The sequence below is a fragment of the Ahaetulla prasina genome, chromosome 4 (genome assembly GCF_028640845.1).
Source record: "Ahaetulla prasina isolate Xishuangbanna chromosome 4, ASM2864084v1, whole genome shotgun sequence".
NCBI classification, from domain to species: Eukaryota; Metazoa; Chordata; class Lepidosauria; order Squamata; family Colubridae; genus Ahaetulla; species Ahaetulla prasina.
Genome location: NC_080542.1, coordinates 133,618,717 through 133,635,274, shown reverse-complemented (window position 1 = coordinate 133,635,274; position 16,558 = coordinate 133,618,717). Strand labels below are relative to the sequence as shown.

At 42.1% G+C, this 16,558-nt stretch overlaps 1 protein-coding gene across 11 annotated transcripts in view; it reads left to right on the top strand.

The window, feature by feature from the left end:
- Positions 1-16,558, top strand: part of PFKP (phosphofructokinase, platelet) — a 103,093-nt gene that overhangs the window by 36,804 nt on the left and 49,731 nt on the right. For 10 of the 11 annotated variants that reach the window (XR_009155165.1, XR_009155164.1, XM_058183911.1 and 7 more), the window contains 2 exons: positions 1,176-1,365; positions 15,154-15,319. Coding sequence is in view for 9 of the 11 variants with exons in the window: in XM_058183911.1 (XP_058039894.1) it covers positions 1,176-1,365; positions 15,154-15,319 (356 nt within the window). In the remaining 2 variants the exon portion in view is untranslated. The remainder of the gene's footprint in view (positions 1-1,175; positions 1,366-15,153; positions 15,320-16,558) is intronic. The other variant, XM_058183915.1, reaches the window with a different exon arrangement.

The window sequence follows — 16,558 nt, the reverse complement described above, 5'->3', positions numbered from 1 at the left end:
GACTTATTGATTCAAAGGTGTTTTTCAAAAGGCAACTGTACTGTTTTTTCCTTGAGGTAGAAGGAGAAGATGTTTCACTTCTCATCCAGAAAGCTTCAAAATACTACTACTACTATTACTACTACTACTAGAGTCGGCAACGACTAGCACGTATGTGCGAGTGGAACCTTTACCGTTACCTTTTACTATTACCTTTACTATTACTACTACTACTACTCCCTCCTCCTCCTCCTCCTCCTCCTCTTCTTCTCTTCTCCTGCTCCTGCTCCTCCTCCTACCCCTACCCCTCCTTCCCCTCCAAAAAAACAGTCCAATTGCCATTTGGAAACACACCTTTGAAACAACTATGATCCATAGACATTAAGACTTTCCGACATTATTGTTTTCTGTTGCTCTCCAATTTTTCCAGTGTGCTTGCAACAGAAGCTATACACCAAGTGAAGTCTGGTGTATTTTCATTCTGCTTTTCATTTGTCTAATTATCAGACCTTTTACAAAACTGAGATATTCTGGGAGTTGTTTATTAACTGCTTTTGGGTTGAGGGTGCTGCTCTTCAGCATCAGTTCCATGGCCCTTTTCTACCTACTGAGGAATCAGTAAAATATCTTGAAAAGCCGCAACGTTTTCAACTTACACAACAATTTTCTTTTGTACCGGTATAGTGTTCAATTGATTATGGACCATCAAATTGGTGTTGACTGTTAGTGACCACATGGATAGTTTTTTCTCCACGATGATCTGTCCCTAACCTGATCTATCAGGCCTTCCAACAGTGCAATTTTTTTTTTATTTTGCCTCTATGGGCAGGTGACTGCACAATACCTGTGATTAAGCATTTGAATATTGCAATCATACACAACACAGATTATCTGTTTCACAAGATTTGGCCAGCACCCAAATCTCCTCCTGCCTCCTATTATAATCTTACTGTGTTTACACATCTACAGGGCATTCTGAGGGTGTGGAGGAAGAGAACAGTAAGTCCAACAAAGTTAGGAAAGTGGAACAACAGCAGATATTTTCATTTTTGAAAATAGGAATTTCGTGTAGCTTTGTAAAATACGTGTGATATTTTTCCCTATTCCAATGGGCCCTGAATATTGCCTAGGGATGATTTATGACCACTGAAATGAGACCTGTTTTTCTCAGCTGAACTTTTCCTTCTATCTTTTAGGGGGGGACTGTTATTGGCAGTGCTCGCTGTAAAGCTTTTCGGACTCGCGAAGGTCGCTTGAAAGCGGCCTGCAATCTAGTGAAGTATGGAATCACAAACCTTTGTGTGATTGGGGGAGATGGCAGCTTAACCGGTGCTAATCTCTTTCGGGCAGAGTGGAGCGGCCTGTTAGAGGAGTTGGCAAGAAATGGTAAGTTATCTGGTTGCTGTCAAAGCACTGAATCACCATTGCATGCCACAAGAACTAGGTATTGCTCAACTTACAACTAGTTGCTTAGCAACTGTTTGAAATTATAACTGATTTACCTGGAGGTGGGGGTACTTACAACCTGGATTTGAAGTTCTGATGGCCTCATGCCCCACCTCCTGATCACATGACTAGTTGCTTGGAACTGGGCTGTGGCCATTTGCATGTTCTGCAGTCACTTGACCACATTGTATGGTGGTTTTCCTGAAAACTGGCATTTACTTTAGGTTTTTGGCAAACCCATATCTATAGCAAGCCATAGGTCTGCTTAACGACTGTTGCATCCATTGCTTAACCATCACTACAAAAAAGATTGTGAAATCAGGTTGGCCCTGTGACTGACTTCTCTATAGGCATCATGAGTCATGACTGTGATGGTTGCAATTCAAAGACTACCTGTATTTTCTGTACTGTTACTTCATTTCCCAAAGTGCTGACATTGTCCGATTGTGAGAATCAGAGGTGGGTTTCAGCAGGTTCTGACCAGTTCTGGAGAATCAGTAGTGGAAATTTTAAGTAGTGGAAATTTAGGTGGAAATTTTAAGTATTCTCTGCCTCCCAATTGCTAGCTGATTGGGGGGAAATGGGGATTTCCCCTTGGATTGGGGTGGGAATGGAGATTTTACAGGATCTTTCCCCTGGCGTGGGATGGGAATGGAGATTTTACAGTGTCCTTCCCCTACCATGCCCACCAAGCCACGCCCATGGAACTGGTAGTAAAATATTTTGAAACCCACAATTGGTGAAAATGTAAGCAGTGGTTCCTAAACTCCACCTTTTCAATCCAAGTTGTGACAAAAAGCAATTTAAACTAATGACAGCTGTAATATCTATTTAGTATAGAACAAGCTCAGATATCCTAAAAAGGTTTCTTCCTTGGTGATTGGAGACCTGGTTCATATGAAGAAGATCCCAAATTCAGTTGTTTGGAATTCAGACATGTTCTAAGTCTAGAAAACTGAAGCAATGAATAAGGCGGAGGGAATGAAAAATTTGGACTCTGGAAGCATCCATATGGAATGTTCTTGAGTCATCATCCTGTGCCAGGTTGTTTCTCATGGTCCTTCACATAATGAATAATGAACAGCCTTTTGATATTGCACAAATACATAGTCATAGCAGCATGACAGGGTGAAACTACTAGCTTTGCAGATGTCATTGTAACAAACAATAGAGTTGAAAAGGACCTTGAATTTCTTCTAGTTCAACACTCCCCTGCTCAGTTAGAGACCCTATACCATTTCAGACAAATGGTTATCCAATCTCTTCTTTAAAAAAGCCTCCAGTGATGGAGCACCCGCAACTTCTGGAGACAAGCAATTCCACTGATTAATTGTTCTAACTGTATCTATGAAAGCTATGTGAGATTGAGAAATTGCATCAATTTTTCCAAATACTTGGAAAATAGAAGGTCCTTCTCTGTGGGGGCTCCCACACTCTGGAACGGGCTTCCCCTGGGTTTACGCCAAATACCTGACCTTCGGACCTTCTGCCGCGAACTGAAGACATATCTTTTCATTTGCGCGGGGCTGGCTTAAATTTTATCGTCGATTTTAAATTTTATCGTCGATTTTAAATTTTTTAATATTAATTTTAATGGGGTTTTAGTTTTATATATTTTAAAGTTTTTTAGGCCAATTATAAAATAAGTTTTTTAATTTGCATTTTAAATTGTATATTGTATTGTCTGTTTTTACTTTTGGCTGTACACCGCCCTGAGTCCTTCGGGAGAAGGGCGGTATAAAAATCGAATAAATCATCATCATCATCATCATCATCATCATCATCATCATCACCACCACTCAGGGAGATTCACAAATAGGATCCCAACACTGTTGGGAATAGATTTGCTACGTACACCTTTAAGAGCCAATGTAACTGCACACTTACACATTCCTTCTAGTGTTGGCAATTTTTATTTCCCCTTGGGGAATTACATCAGTTTTCTTTTGATCTTTTAGTTGTTTAGTTTACAGGCCACAGCCACATTTCCAGAGATTTTTTTTTTTTGTTTACATTTATATCCCGCCCTTCTCCGAAGACTCAGGGCGGCTTACAGTGTGTAAGGCAATAGTCTCATTCTATTTGTATATTTACAAAGTCAACTTATTGCCCCCCCAACAATCTGGGTCCTCATTTTACCTACCTTATAAAGGATGGAAGGCTGAGTCAACCTTAGACCTGGTGGGGCTTGAACCTGCAGTAATTGCAGGCAGCTGGTTTTAATAACAGGCTTCTTACAGCCTTGAGCCACCACGGCCCTTCTGCTTGGGTATTTTTATCAGTTTTATCAGTTCTGAGTTTCAGCTATCTTGCTGACCTCACTTCTCTATATAGTTCCTTTGTCTGCAACATCATGAGTTCATTCTGGTCCTAGTCACCTCCTATTAATTTTTCCTCTCATCCTCCATTTATGTGCTGAAATCCTTCATGACATTTCAGTTGCACTGGAAATAATTAATGGTTGCTCTGTCTGTCTGTCTGTCTGTCTGTCATATCATCCATCCATTCATCCATCCATCCATCCATCTATCCATCCATCCATCCATCTATCATATTTTAGAACTTCCCATCTCCCTCATAGAGGGATTCTATGCTCTTAAATGCTGATTAAATTAATTGATGTCATTTATAAATCATAATTCCAGTATGAATGACAGACATAGGTGCTTGTCAGAACACCATACTATTTGTCCCTGAATTGCCTGACAGAAGGCATATGCAGTGAACTGTGCCAGCGTTGTCTTGGTGTCTTGCTTTTGTTTGCTTTTATGAATGAATAGACTCATTGATAATGAAGTACGTCTTGCAAATGAAGCAAGAAAATGAGTGCCCAACAATCTGGTAAAAATACTGTGTACTAATGCTCATAACATGGTCACTTTTATTTGCTTTTCTGATATTGCTGCTTGGGAGCTTCGCAGTCATTTCAAATTTCTTTTATGTACATTTTTCATGCATCTTCCTGCAATATTTTCTTCATCCATTGATAAACAATCCATCAACCACCCTGGTGAATAGATACAGAGTTTTGACTTTTATGTTTCTCCCTTTTCACTCTCCCTTAACCACTCATATTTTTTTTAAATCCACTGCAAAGTCTAATCACTCCCAACATTGTACAGAGGCACCCCTTTTATCCTTCACTGGTTCGCTCATTTGTTGCAGTCTTCTTCTCTCTGGAATTCTGTTGTCATTGGCTTCTGATTCCACTCCACTCCACTCCACTCCACTCCACTCCACTCCATTCCATTCCATTCCATTCCATTCCATTCCATTCCATTCCATTCCATTCATCTTGTCTTTCTGATCACTTGTGTCAACCTCTTTATTTTGTGTAATTCATCCCCAACATCTTATCTGTGAAATCTTTGGCTAAACTAATCTCCCCCGCCCAGGGGATGAAACGCTCCCGGTTTAGACTGGATCGCCGGATCCATCCATCCGGTAGCGATGGCGGTGGGTGGTTCGGAGAGCTGGTAGCAAAAATCCCTGCCCTCCCCCCATGGTCAGCTGAGCCGCGCAATCATTAGAGATTGGTTTTTTTTACTTTTAAAAGCATTTTTCTTCAGCCAAAAAAATGCTTTTAAAAGTAAAAAAAAGCCTCTGATTGTGCGGCTCAGCTGGGATCGTCAGAGGCTTTTAAGAGCATTTTTTCTACAACCTCTTCGGTGGAAGAGGTTGTAGAAAAAATGCTTTTAAAAGTAAAAAAAGCCTCTGACAATCAGACAACTCAGCTGGGATCGTCAGAGGCTTTTTTTTTCTTTTAAAGGCAAAAAAAATGCTTTTAAAAGAAAAGAAAAGCCTCTGACAATCAGACAACTCAGCTGGGATCGTCAGAGGAATCTTTTAAAAGCATTTTTTAACAACCTCTTTGGCCAAAGAGGTTGTAGAAAAAATGATTTTAAAAGTAAAAAAAAAAAAGTTGGCCACGCTCACCCAGTCACATTAACCCCACAAGCCACATCCACAGAACCAGTAGTAACAAATTTCACATTTCACCACTGCTCTCCACCCTTTATTTGTTAGCCAAATAAAGTCAGTGTACCTGTTTCATTTATCCCTAACTTCACTTCCTTTTGTGTGTGTGTGTGTGTGCTCTTTTTCCCATGTCAGATCTGGACGACTATTAAGTTTCCTGTTACAGATCCCTCCTTTTATATCAATAACAAATTGAAGCTGCACAAAGACGGATTAATTTGGATTGCTTCGCTGATCTAGGGCTGGCTTAAAGGACTCATTTCATTTCATATATTTTATGATCCGATTCCTTTTCTTGAGAGAAAATAATTACCCTGCTAGGAGAAATGAGGAAAAATATAGATAGGTCAAGAGGATGAATTAGGGCCGGCAATTTTATCCTTTAGAAGATTTGCTAGGCCTCATCAGTATCAGAACTCTTCAGATACTGATGACATGGACTGGCTACTTTTGTTGTTATTTTTAGCTGACTTCTATTTTTAGGATGAATGTTAAGAAATGGGGAAGCTGAACTCTGAAGCTGGAACCATCACAAACATAGCTTAACATTCACAGCCAGCAAAATGTCTCAAAGCTTGTTCACTGGGTACATGAAATTGTCCAGATGCTAGAGATCTTTTCTCACTTTCATATTTTTCCCATTTTTACTTCCTATTTTCTGTAAACTGTGATATTCCCGCACACGAAAGCTTTTGCAGTAGTTCCAAACAGGCATGTGCAAGATTTCACCCCGTGAAAAGGGAAAGTTGACAGAAAGTTTCTCTCTCTCTCTCTCTCTCTCTCTCTCTCTCTCTCTCTGCGCTAAGCTTCCTGTTTGCCTCTCTGTTATGAAAATGGCAGTTCTGAAAAACGCCCTCTATTTGTGGTAAGAAAAATGACTGCGAAGATGAATTCGAACCAGCCTTACAATACTGATTGTGCAAGCTCCTTCAGGTCTTCAGCCTACAAGAATATGTTTCTTCACTGAAAGCTGTGCTCTATTTGGGGAAGCTGGCATTCAGAACTGAAAGAGCTTGTTATCACCTTCAGACATTCAGAAAATATTTGCTGGTCCTTGTGAACGGAACAGTGAGAAGTTCCCATGATTTCCTATTTCTTGGTTAAAGTTGCAAGGGAGAGTGGATATGTAGAAATGGCTCAGATCCACCATTTGGGCCATTCTTGGTAACTGCTTTCATTTAAACACGAATAACAGGGTAAAATGTGCAGAGTCTTTCTGATAAGTCTGAAATGGCTTTTTACTGACCACCACAGCATAAAAACTTAACCTTATAGATGTGAATCCATATGAGACCATCTTTGATAAAGTCAGTCCATTGGTCCACTTATACCAATTTTCTTTTTATTTATTTGTTTATTTGTTTTGTCACAACAATATATATAGGTATCATACAAAAAGATTATATAATATATAAAAACATATATGAGTAAATATAAGGAGGTATAAGCATATATATAGGAAGAAGAAAAGAAAAACAATAGAACAGGAACGGTAGGCACGTTTGTGCGCTTATGCACGCTCCCTATGGTCCTCTTAGGAATGGGGTGAGGTCAATAGTAGAAAGTTTTTGGTTAAAGCTTTTAGGATTATGAGAAGAGATCACAGAGTCAGGTAAAGTAGTCCAAGCTCTGATGATTCTGTTACAGAAGTCATATTTTCTGCAATCTAGATTAAAGCTGTTAAATTCGGGCAATAACGAGGCAGGAGACCAGGATAGTGACAACAGCTCTTTACTATATGGTAAACCCAGCGACCCGGGCTGGGGAAACCCTCTCTTTATATATAGTTTAGCCAGAGGCTTCGTCCAATCAGCAACGTGCTTTTCCCGCTCAGTTTTCCCTCCAAACTCTTAAAGATACATTACACTCCTTCCCTCCCAGAGAACACTTTACCAACATTTACATATAATTAACATCTTATTTTTCTACGTAATCATTCAAGTAGACTGGGCGTCTCCTGACTCTTTCGGGCCTGCGCAATTCATTTTCTGGGAGTGAGTCGAGCTGACCGGAGGGACTGTTTGTTCCTCTCAGCTCCTCCTCTAGGCCATCCGGCCCTGAATTATTGGCAGAGTCGTCCCTGCTGTTTTCAGGAGGAACCGGTTGGCGTCGCTGGACCTCCTGGAACTCAGATAAGTCCCGCGTTTGCCCCGGGTTTGAGTCAGCTGTGGATTCAAACATTGAATAGTCAGGGCCTGTTTCGTCTGATTCTGATTTACCGGTTATGCGTTTCCTTATTTGGTCTATGTGGCGCTTCCATACCCGGCCGTCCTCTATCTCTACTAGATATGATTTTGGTCCTGTTATCTCTAGGATTTTTCCTGCTAACCAGGTCGGGCCCTCGCTGTAGTTGTGTGCCCACACTAAGTCGCCTACTGCCATCCCTCTTGTTTTACCGTGTGCCCCTTTGTAACCGTCTGGTGTGTAGTTTGGGTTTAAACGGTCTAGTGGACACCTAAGCTTCCGACCCATTAATAGTTCGGCCGGGCTGCGGCCAGTTGTGACACAGGGGGTTCTGTGTTGGACTGCTAGAAATGTATCGATTTTTGTTTGCCAATCGCCTGGCCTGATTCTGGACAATGCTTCCTTTGCGCTCCGAACGAAACATTCTGCAAGGCCGTTCGTCGCAGGGTGGAAAGGCGCCGAGAGGACATGTCGGATGCCCTCCTCTGCCAAGTACCCCTCAAACTGGGTTGCCGTGAATTGCGGGCCGTTATCGGATACTAAAGTGTCGGGCAACCCGTGGGTTACAAATAGGTGCCGTAGGACTGAAGTCACGGCATCGGCTGTCATGGATCTCATGAGAATGATTTCCAGCCATTTGGAGTAGGCATCGACTACTACCAGAAAGATTTGGCCGTGGAAGGGGCCGGCAAAATCGATATGGATCCTAGACCAAGGGCCCTGGGGTCTCTCCCATTCCCGAATCGGGGCCGTTGGGGGTAGCGGTCTGGACTCCTGGCAGGCCTGGCATTTCCCTACCCTTTCAGCAATTTCCGTGTCCATTAAGGGCCACCACACATAGCTTCTCGCTAGACCCTTCATTCTCACGATCCCTGGGTGGCCTTCATGAAGGAGCCCCAATACCTTTTCCCTCAATTTCTCCGGGATCACCACTCGATCCCCCCATAGCAGGCACCCCCCTTGAGCTGAGAGTTCCCCACATTTTTTTACAAACTCTTTAAAATGCTCGCCCGGCGCAGCGGGCCAACCTCTTTGTACCCAACCAATTACAGTCCTTATTGTAATGTCCTTGTACGAAGCCCGAGCCACCTCTTTGGATGTGACTGGGCCAGAGTCCAAAGAGTCAATTAGCAGAACTGGTGTCCCCGGAGTGGGGTCTTCGATAGTCTCTGGTAACGGGCATCTGCTCAGGGCGTCTGCATGCCCTAATTCCTTCCCTGGCCGGTGTAGTAGTTTGTAAGAATACGCTGCCAGGAAGATAGTCCATCGGGTCAGTCTGGGCGAAAGTGCCACGGGCGTTGGGCGGTCGCCTGCCAACAGGCCTAGCAAAGGTCTATGGTCCGTGATGATTTCGAAATCACGACCAAATACATATTCATGGAATTTCTTTACTCGGAGACTATAGCCAAGGCTTCCTTATCAAGCTGGCTATAATTCCTTCAGTTGATGACATGGTTCGGGAGTAATATGCAATAGGGGCTTCTGTGCCATTTGGCAACCTGTGGCTGAGCACAGCCCCACCCCATAGGGAGATGCATCGCAGCTTAACATTAATGGCAGCGTGCCATTGTATTGGATAAGGAGGCTATCACTCGATAGGAGATTCTTTACCCTTGAATGCCCTAGCTTCCGCCTTTCCCCAAGACCATGCAGCCGTCTTTGCTAGTAATTTATGCAGCGGCTCGGCTACTGTTGCCTTATTTCTTAAGAATACCGCGAGAAGTTGACCAGACCTAAGAATGCCTGTAACTCCGCTTTGTTCTTTGGAACCGGGGCCTTCCTGATGGCCCGTACCTTGCTTTCAGTGGGTGAATCCTTCCTGTCTATCCGGTAGCCCAGGAATTCCACAGATTCAACCCCGATCTGGCATTTGTTCAGTTTAACTTTGAGACCGCAGACCGGAAAATGCCCAAAACTTTTCGCAGCCTTACCCCTAATTCCTCTAGATTCTCAGCGGATACCAGTACATCGTCAAAGTATGGTACCACCCCGGTAGTCCCTGCAATAGCCGCTCCATTAGGTTCTGAAATAACCCTGGAGCCACACTAACCCCAAACTGTAACCGGGTACACTTAAAAGCCCCTCTGTGAGTCACAATTGTCTGCGCTCGCTGTGCTGTTATCTACAGGCAGCTGTTGATAGGCTTGGGTCAAGTCTAGCTTGGCAAAACCTGCCCTTGCCCCATTGAGTGCAGTAAGTGCTGTACCACAGGGACGGGTAAGACTCTTTGCAACGCTTTGTTGCGTTGCCTTATAGTCAGCGCAAATCCGGACCGACCCGTCCGGTTTGACTGGGGTGACTATAGGGGTCTCCCACTTAGCATGGTCAACTGGCACTAGAATTCCCTGGTTTACTAGCTTGTCCAGTTCCCGGTCAATCCTGGGCTTTAGGGCGAACGGGACCCTCCTAGCCTTTAGACGAATAGGGGCAACTTGTGGGTCTAAATTAAACGAAATAGGGGTCCCCGTGTACTTGCCCAGGCAGTCTCTGAAAACGTCCTCAAATTCCTTCATGAGTGTGTCTTTGAGGTTGACTTCGTTTCTGAAGATTCCCGTCACTCCCATGCCCAATGCTCGGAACCAGTCCAGTCCCAACAAGCTTGGCAGGGTCCCATCGACTATGGTGATGGGCAGAGTTTTCTTGTATTGTCCATACTCGACGTGGACGGACGTTACCCCTCGAACAGGGATGCGATTCCCTTGGTAGTCTTGTACCTTTAATTTCTGTGTTTTCAGCTTGCGCTTTGCGATGGCGGGTAAGGCTTTCACGAGAGTGTCCCAGGACATGATCGTGATCGCTGAGCCTGTGTCCACCTCCAATCGGCACGGCACCCCCTCAATCTTTGGCTTCGTAAAGATTTTTTTTTCTAGGCGTGTTGCTGCGTGGCCCACTCTCACGACAGTCTGATTCAACTTCGCGCCTTTTTTGAATTGACCAATCACGGGCCGCCCGCCGTTCCGCGCTCTGGTTGGTCAGTTTGAATTTTGGCGGAAGGTTGGGGTGCTCGACAGGCCTGTGCTATGTGCCCCTTCCTTTCGCACCGCCGACAAGTCGCATCCTTAAATTTGCATTGTTGTCGTTGGTGTTGCCCTCCACAACTCGCACAGTCACCCCGGTCTTCTTTCTCCGGCCTCCCGGTGTGGAAGACTCCTTCCTCCTCCTCACCGTCCGACTCGGCCTGGACCTCTTCATTGTGGACCGGGGTTGATTTCGCACCAGCCGTTGGTGCGACCTGCTTTTGTAGGGTTTCCGCCGCTTGGGTAGACATCTCGTTAGCCCTGGCTTCGGCCAAGGCGCTTGCCAGCGCTGTTGCTTTTGGACAGCAGCCGCCGTCGCAAACGGATGTCCCTGACCCCACGAATGAGTTGCTCCAGCAATGCCTCTTCCAAGTCTCGGAACTCGCAATGGTTCGTGGCTTTCCTCAGGGCTGCCATGTATACGCTGATGGACTCGCCCTCTTGTTGCCTACGCTCCCTGAATTCGTACCGTCGCACATACTTGGACGGCGTTGGTGCATAATGGGCTTTCAATACGGTCTGTAGGGTCTGCCACGGCACCGATTGTACCGGTGTTGGCTCCGCCAACGATTCTGCAGTATCGAAAACCTCTGGACCGCAGTGGCTCAGGAAATACGCTCGCTTCCTGTTGTCTGAGACTCCTTGAAGTTCGTTCGCCTCGAGGAAGCACTCGAAACGAGCCATGTATGACCCCCATTTTTCCTTAGCTGGGTCGAATGGCGCTGGCGGTGTGTAGCTGGACATCGCTGCTTTCCGCCCCTTGTTTGCTGGGTTCGCGTCTTCCTGGTGACTTCAGCTTTTTCCTGGCGCTCTTAGCCTCGAGATCCCACCTTCGTCGCCAGTGTTAAATTCGGGCAATAACGAGGCAGGAGACCAGGATAGTGACAACAGCTCTTTACTATATGGTGAACCCAGCGACCCGGGCTGGGGAAACCCTCTCTTTATATACAGTTTAGCCAGAGGCTTTGTCCAATCAGCAACGTGCTTTTCCCGCTCAGTTTTCCCTCCAAACTCTTAAAGATACATTACAAAAGCGGTTGACATTAAGTTTAAATCTATTAGTTGCTCTAGTATTATTGCAATTAAAGCTGAAGTAGTATTTAACAAGAAGGACATTACAATAGATGATTCTGTGAGTTAAACTTAGGTCTTGTCGAAGGCGACGGAGTTCCAAGTTTTCTAAGCCTAGGATTTCAAGTCTGGTGGGATAAGGTATTTTATTGTTTTCAGAGGAATGGAGAACTCTTCTTGTAAAATATTTCTGGACACGTTCAATTGTATTGATGTCAGAGATATGGTGAGAGTTCCAAACAGGTGAGCTGTATTCTAGAATTGGTCTAGCAAATGTTTTATATGCTCTGGTTAGTAGTGTGGTGCTTTTGGAAAAGAAGCTACGCAAAATTAGGTTTACAACTCTTAGAGCTTTTTTTGCTATGTAGTTGCAGTGGGCTTTGGCACTTAGATCATTTGACATGAAAACTCCAGGGTCTTTAACAGGATGGGGATTGTCTGTAAGGTAATGTCCATCTAGTATGTACTTAGTGTTTGGGTTCTTTTTTCCTATATGTAAGACTGAGCATTTGCTGGTTGAAATTTGGAGCTGCCAATTTTTAGCGGTTAGATGATCAAGGTCGTTTTGAATGATAGAAATACACTACTGTCTGTGGTGTTAAATAGTTTGACATCGTCAGCAAAGAGAACACAATTACTTGAGATATGGTCACAAAGATCATTAATGTATATAATAAAGAGTGTTGGTCCAAGGACGCTGCCTTGGGGAATGCCACTTTTGACAGGAACAGGATTTGATAAAGCATTGCCAATTTTGACCACTTGTTGTCTGTTAGACAGAAAAGCAGATATCCATTTGTGGAGGGGTCCTGAGATGCCATAGGATATTAGTTTTAGGAGAAGTTTGTCGTGTACTACTGAGTCAAAACCTTTGCAGAAGTGTATGTAGATTGCATCTATTGATTTGCCTTAATCAAGATTTGTAGTCCATATGTTTTTACGGTGGAGAAGTTGTAAGTTACATGATAATTTTTTCCTGAAACCAAATTGTTTATTGGAGAGTAGGTTGTTAGTTTCTAAGTGTGAGGTAATGGATTGGTTGATGATAGATTCCATGACTTTGCAGGTGACGCAGCAAAGAGAGATCGGTCTGTAATTTTCGACTAAGCTAGGGTCTCCTTTTTTGAAGATAGGGATGACTGTGACTAGTGACCAAAGTTTGGGAAGGGAACTGGTCGTGAAAGCTTTATCAAAAATAATACTTAGGGGTTCTGCTATATTAATGGAAAGTTTTTTTAAGAAGTATGCACATAGTCCATCGGGTCCAATAGATAGCGATGATTTTAAGTTATGAAGAGCTTTTCCAACGTTATCTTCTGTGAAATCTATATGAGTTAAGTCATCATAATCATTGCTGGTACGTTTGTGGAATGTCGGATATGTGTTATCAGAGTTAACAAAAACTGAGCCAAAAAAAATGTTGAAGAGGTTTGCTTTAACTGTTTCATCATTGCATTCTTTGTTGTTAGAATCTTTTAGTGGTGGGATGGATCTTGAGTCTTTAAGTTTATTGTTAACAAAATTATAAAAGGCACGATTGGAATTTGTGCGCAGAAGGTTCTCTTCTTGCTTGGTGTGGCAATTTGTGCATTCAGTTTTTATTTGGTTGCATATATTTCTGTAGCGGTTTTTGAAATTTGTAACATAGCCTTTTTTGTTTCTTTTCCAGAGGGATTTTTTTTTTGATTGAAGCTTTTTTATTGATATGGGTAGTTTGTTTTTACTGATCATGGTAGTCATTTGTGGTACATATAGTTTAATGACTCTATTGATTTCAAGTAGGAAGACTCTATAGTGGTCTTCAGCGGTTATGCAGGTTGCAAACAGATTTTGACAGTCCAGAAATGAAAGATCGTTGTTTATAAGGTCGTAATTGGCTTTTTTGAAGTTGTAGTTGGGAATACTGTTGTTATGACGATTGAAGTATGGACGTATATTGAGACGAAAATCAATCATGCAATGGTCACTGTTGGAAAAAGGTTCTTTAATTTGTAGTCCGTAAATTGAGTTTGAATTGTTGCAGAATATGAGATCAAGGCAGTTGTTGAGTCTTGTAATGTTAGTTACAAGTTGTTCAAGACCTAGGTTTATAACAGCGTTGTATAGTGTAGCATGGATTGGGTCAGTTGAACATTCATTAGTTATCCAGTTAATGAGAGGTAGATTTAGGTCACCCAGGAAGATGAGAGGATATGGGCAAGAGGTAGCCCATTTAGCATTGAGGTTAGCATATTTGCATGGGTAATGTCATAGTCAGGGGCTCTGTAGCATAGTAAGAATCGAAGAGTAGTGTCAAGGGATAGGTCGCATACAATAGTTTCAGGAAGAGAAAGTTTATATGCTACTTGGATATTTTTTTAGATTCAGTGACTTTTTGTAAAAGATAGCCACTCCACCACCTCTTCGATTTTCACGATCTGATCGATAGACTTGATATTCTTTGTTTGAGATAATGGAGTCAGGAAGGGATGAGTTCAGCCATGTTTCACAAACAAAAATGATATCAAATGAGCTACTGTTTCCTACTCTGTCCTCTTCCCCTTCCCCCTCCCCCTCCCCCCTTCCTAATAGGCAATGGTTGTAGAATGGAGAGAGACCTTATTCAAATCTGCCACCAGAAATTTTTCACACCCATGTGAACAAAAAACCCACAGCTTCTCAGACATTCCAGAGAGTATCCAATGAGGCTAGTCTTCGTGGCATCTAATCTGTTTTTTTTTTCATCCTTCTTAAAACAGCCAAAAGGAAATTACTATAACACAGCATATAGTTTACATTCCGAATGAAAGATCTAATAACTTGTCTCTTTCCATATTACATCCTTATACAATTATACAGTGCTAAAGTAATATTTATGTATACCTTGAGACTGTAAGATTGTCCTAAATTAGAACTGCAGAAAAAATAATGGCTACCAACCTGCCTTCCATTGAGGACCTGTATACTGCACGAATCAAGAAGAGGGCCGTGAAAATATTTACAGATCCCTCACATCCAGGACATAAACTGTTTCAACTCCTACCCTCAAAACGACGCTATAGAGCACTGCACACCAGAACAACTAGACACAAGAACAGTTTTTTCCCAAAGGCCATCACTCTGCTAAACAAATAATTCCCTCAACACTGCAAACTATTTACTAAATCTGCACTACTATTAATCTTCTCATCGTTCCCATCACCCATCTCTTTCCACTTATGACTGTATGACTGTAACTTTGTTGCTGGTATCCTTACGATTTATATTGATATATTGACCATCATTTGTGTTGTAAATGTTGTACCTTGATGAAGGTATCTTTTGTTTTATGTACACTGAGAGCATATGGACCAAGACAAATTCCTTGTGTGTCCAATCACACTTGGCCAATAAAAAATTCTATTCTATTCTAAAGATCTCTCTGACACTCAAAGGGAAGAGATGTTTCTTGGGTACTTCTGGATATATTATTACTTTTTTTTCTTTTCTTTTTGGTCAGGTGAGATTGAAGAAGAAGCTGTAAAGAACTATGCTTACCTCAACATTGTGGGAATGGTTGGGTCCATTGACAATGATTTCTGTGGGACAGACATGACTATTGGCACAGATTCTGCCCTGCATAGAATCATTGAAGTGGTGGATGCCATCATGACTACTGCTCAAAGGTATTTGATTCACTGGAAAAATGTCAGAAAATTTGGGATGACCTTTAGAGTAAAAGCTCTAGAGTACAATTCAAGTAAAAGCTAAATATCCATAGTTTTAAGAGTTATACTGAAAGGCACCAAAACCTCATCAATTTCAATCTTCTGCTAAAATTCCAAGATAAGGAAGTAATAATTATATACCACATTGTCTGTATTATATTATATGACCAAGAAGAGGAATTAGGTACAATGTCAAGATAGATTTATTCCTAAAAATAATATTCCTGCTTCATACTTTAGAAAACTGTGAAACCATAGCTTTTCCTGCCTTCCTTGGCCATTAAAACTTACCTAGCCACAGAGAAGTTATACATAAAAGCTACATTCATAGATTGGACTAAGCCAAAAGATAATTTGCTGATTTAGTATAACAACTTGTAGGAATTTATTCATTTTGGTTTATAAACCATGGTATCTGATTAGGTGTGAACAGACTTCCATGCTTAAGCAAATTTTGGTGTCAGGGTTCTAAGTAACATCCCCAGCTTTGAGGTTTGGCTTAGTGTGATATATGAATCCAGATTCTGATGGCCTTTTCCCCTTATGTTTTTCCAGAGATGGAACAATAAAGGTATTCGTGTTGCCTAGAAAATTCCATTTCTTTCACTTTTTAGCAAACCAATTGATATGGATCCCTTCAGGAAGATTTGCCATAGTTGAAGAACTTCTACAGTTTTCAGTTTTTTCCGGAAGATACAATGCACATTAACATTTTTTGGAATAGGATATTTGGTGCTGTAATAATAATTTATCAGCTTCTGAGAAACTCTGAAATCCACTTCAGGTCCTCCATATGAACAGCAAAAAAAATCCTCTTTTGCCCACTCCTGCCCCTTCACGCTTTTGGAAGCATTTATTTCCTTTTTAAAGCTAATAATGGCTTATTGTACCTCAAAAGACCAAATTGTGGTTAGTCTAACCTGGAATTTTTTGCAACAAATAACTAAGTGTAAAAACCCAGCCGGAGGCCAAAATGAGTAAAAAAATATATATTTTCTTTCTAGTACATTTCAAGATAAGTTTCCCTGACATAGGAAAATTCTTCCTTTGTTTCAGATGCTTCATAAATAACTGCATGGAAATGCTATACATGTAGCCCTTGACTTTAAAAAGTTTATTTAGTGACTGACTATAAAAAGTTACAATAGCAAAAGTGACTTAGGACAGTTTTTCACACTTACGACTGTTGCATTCCCC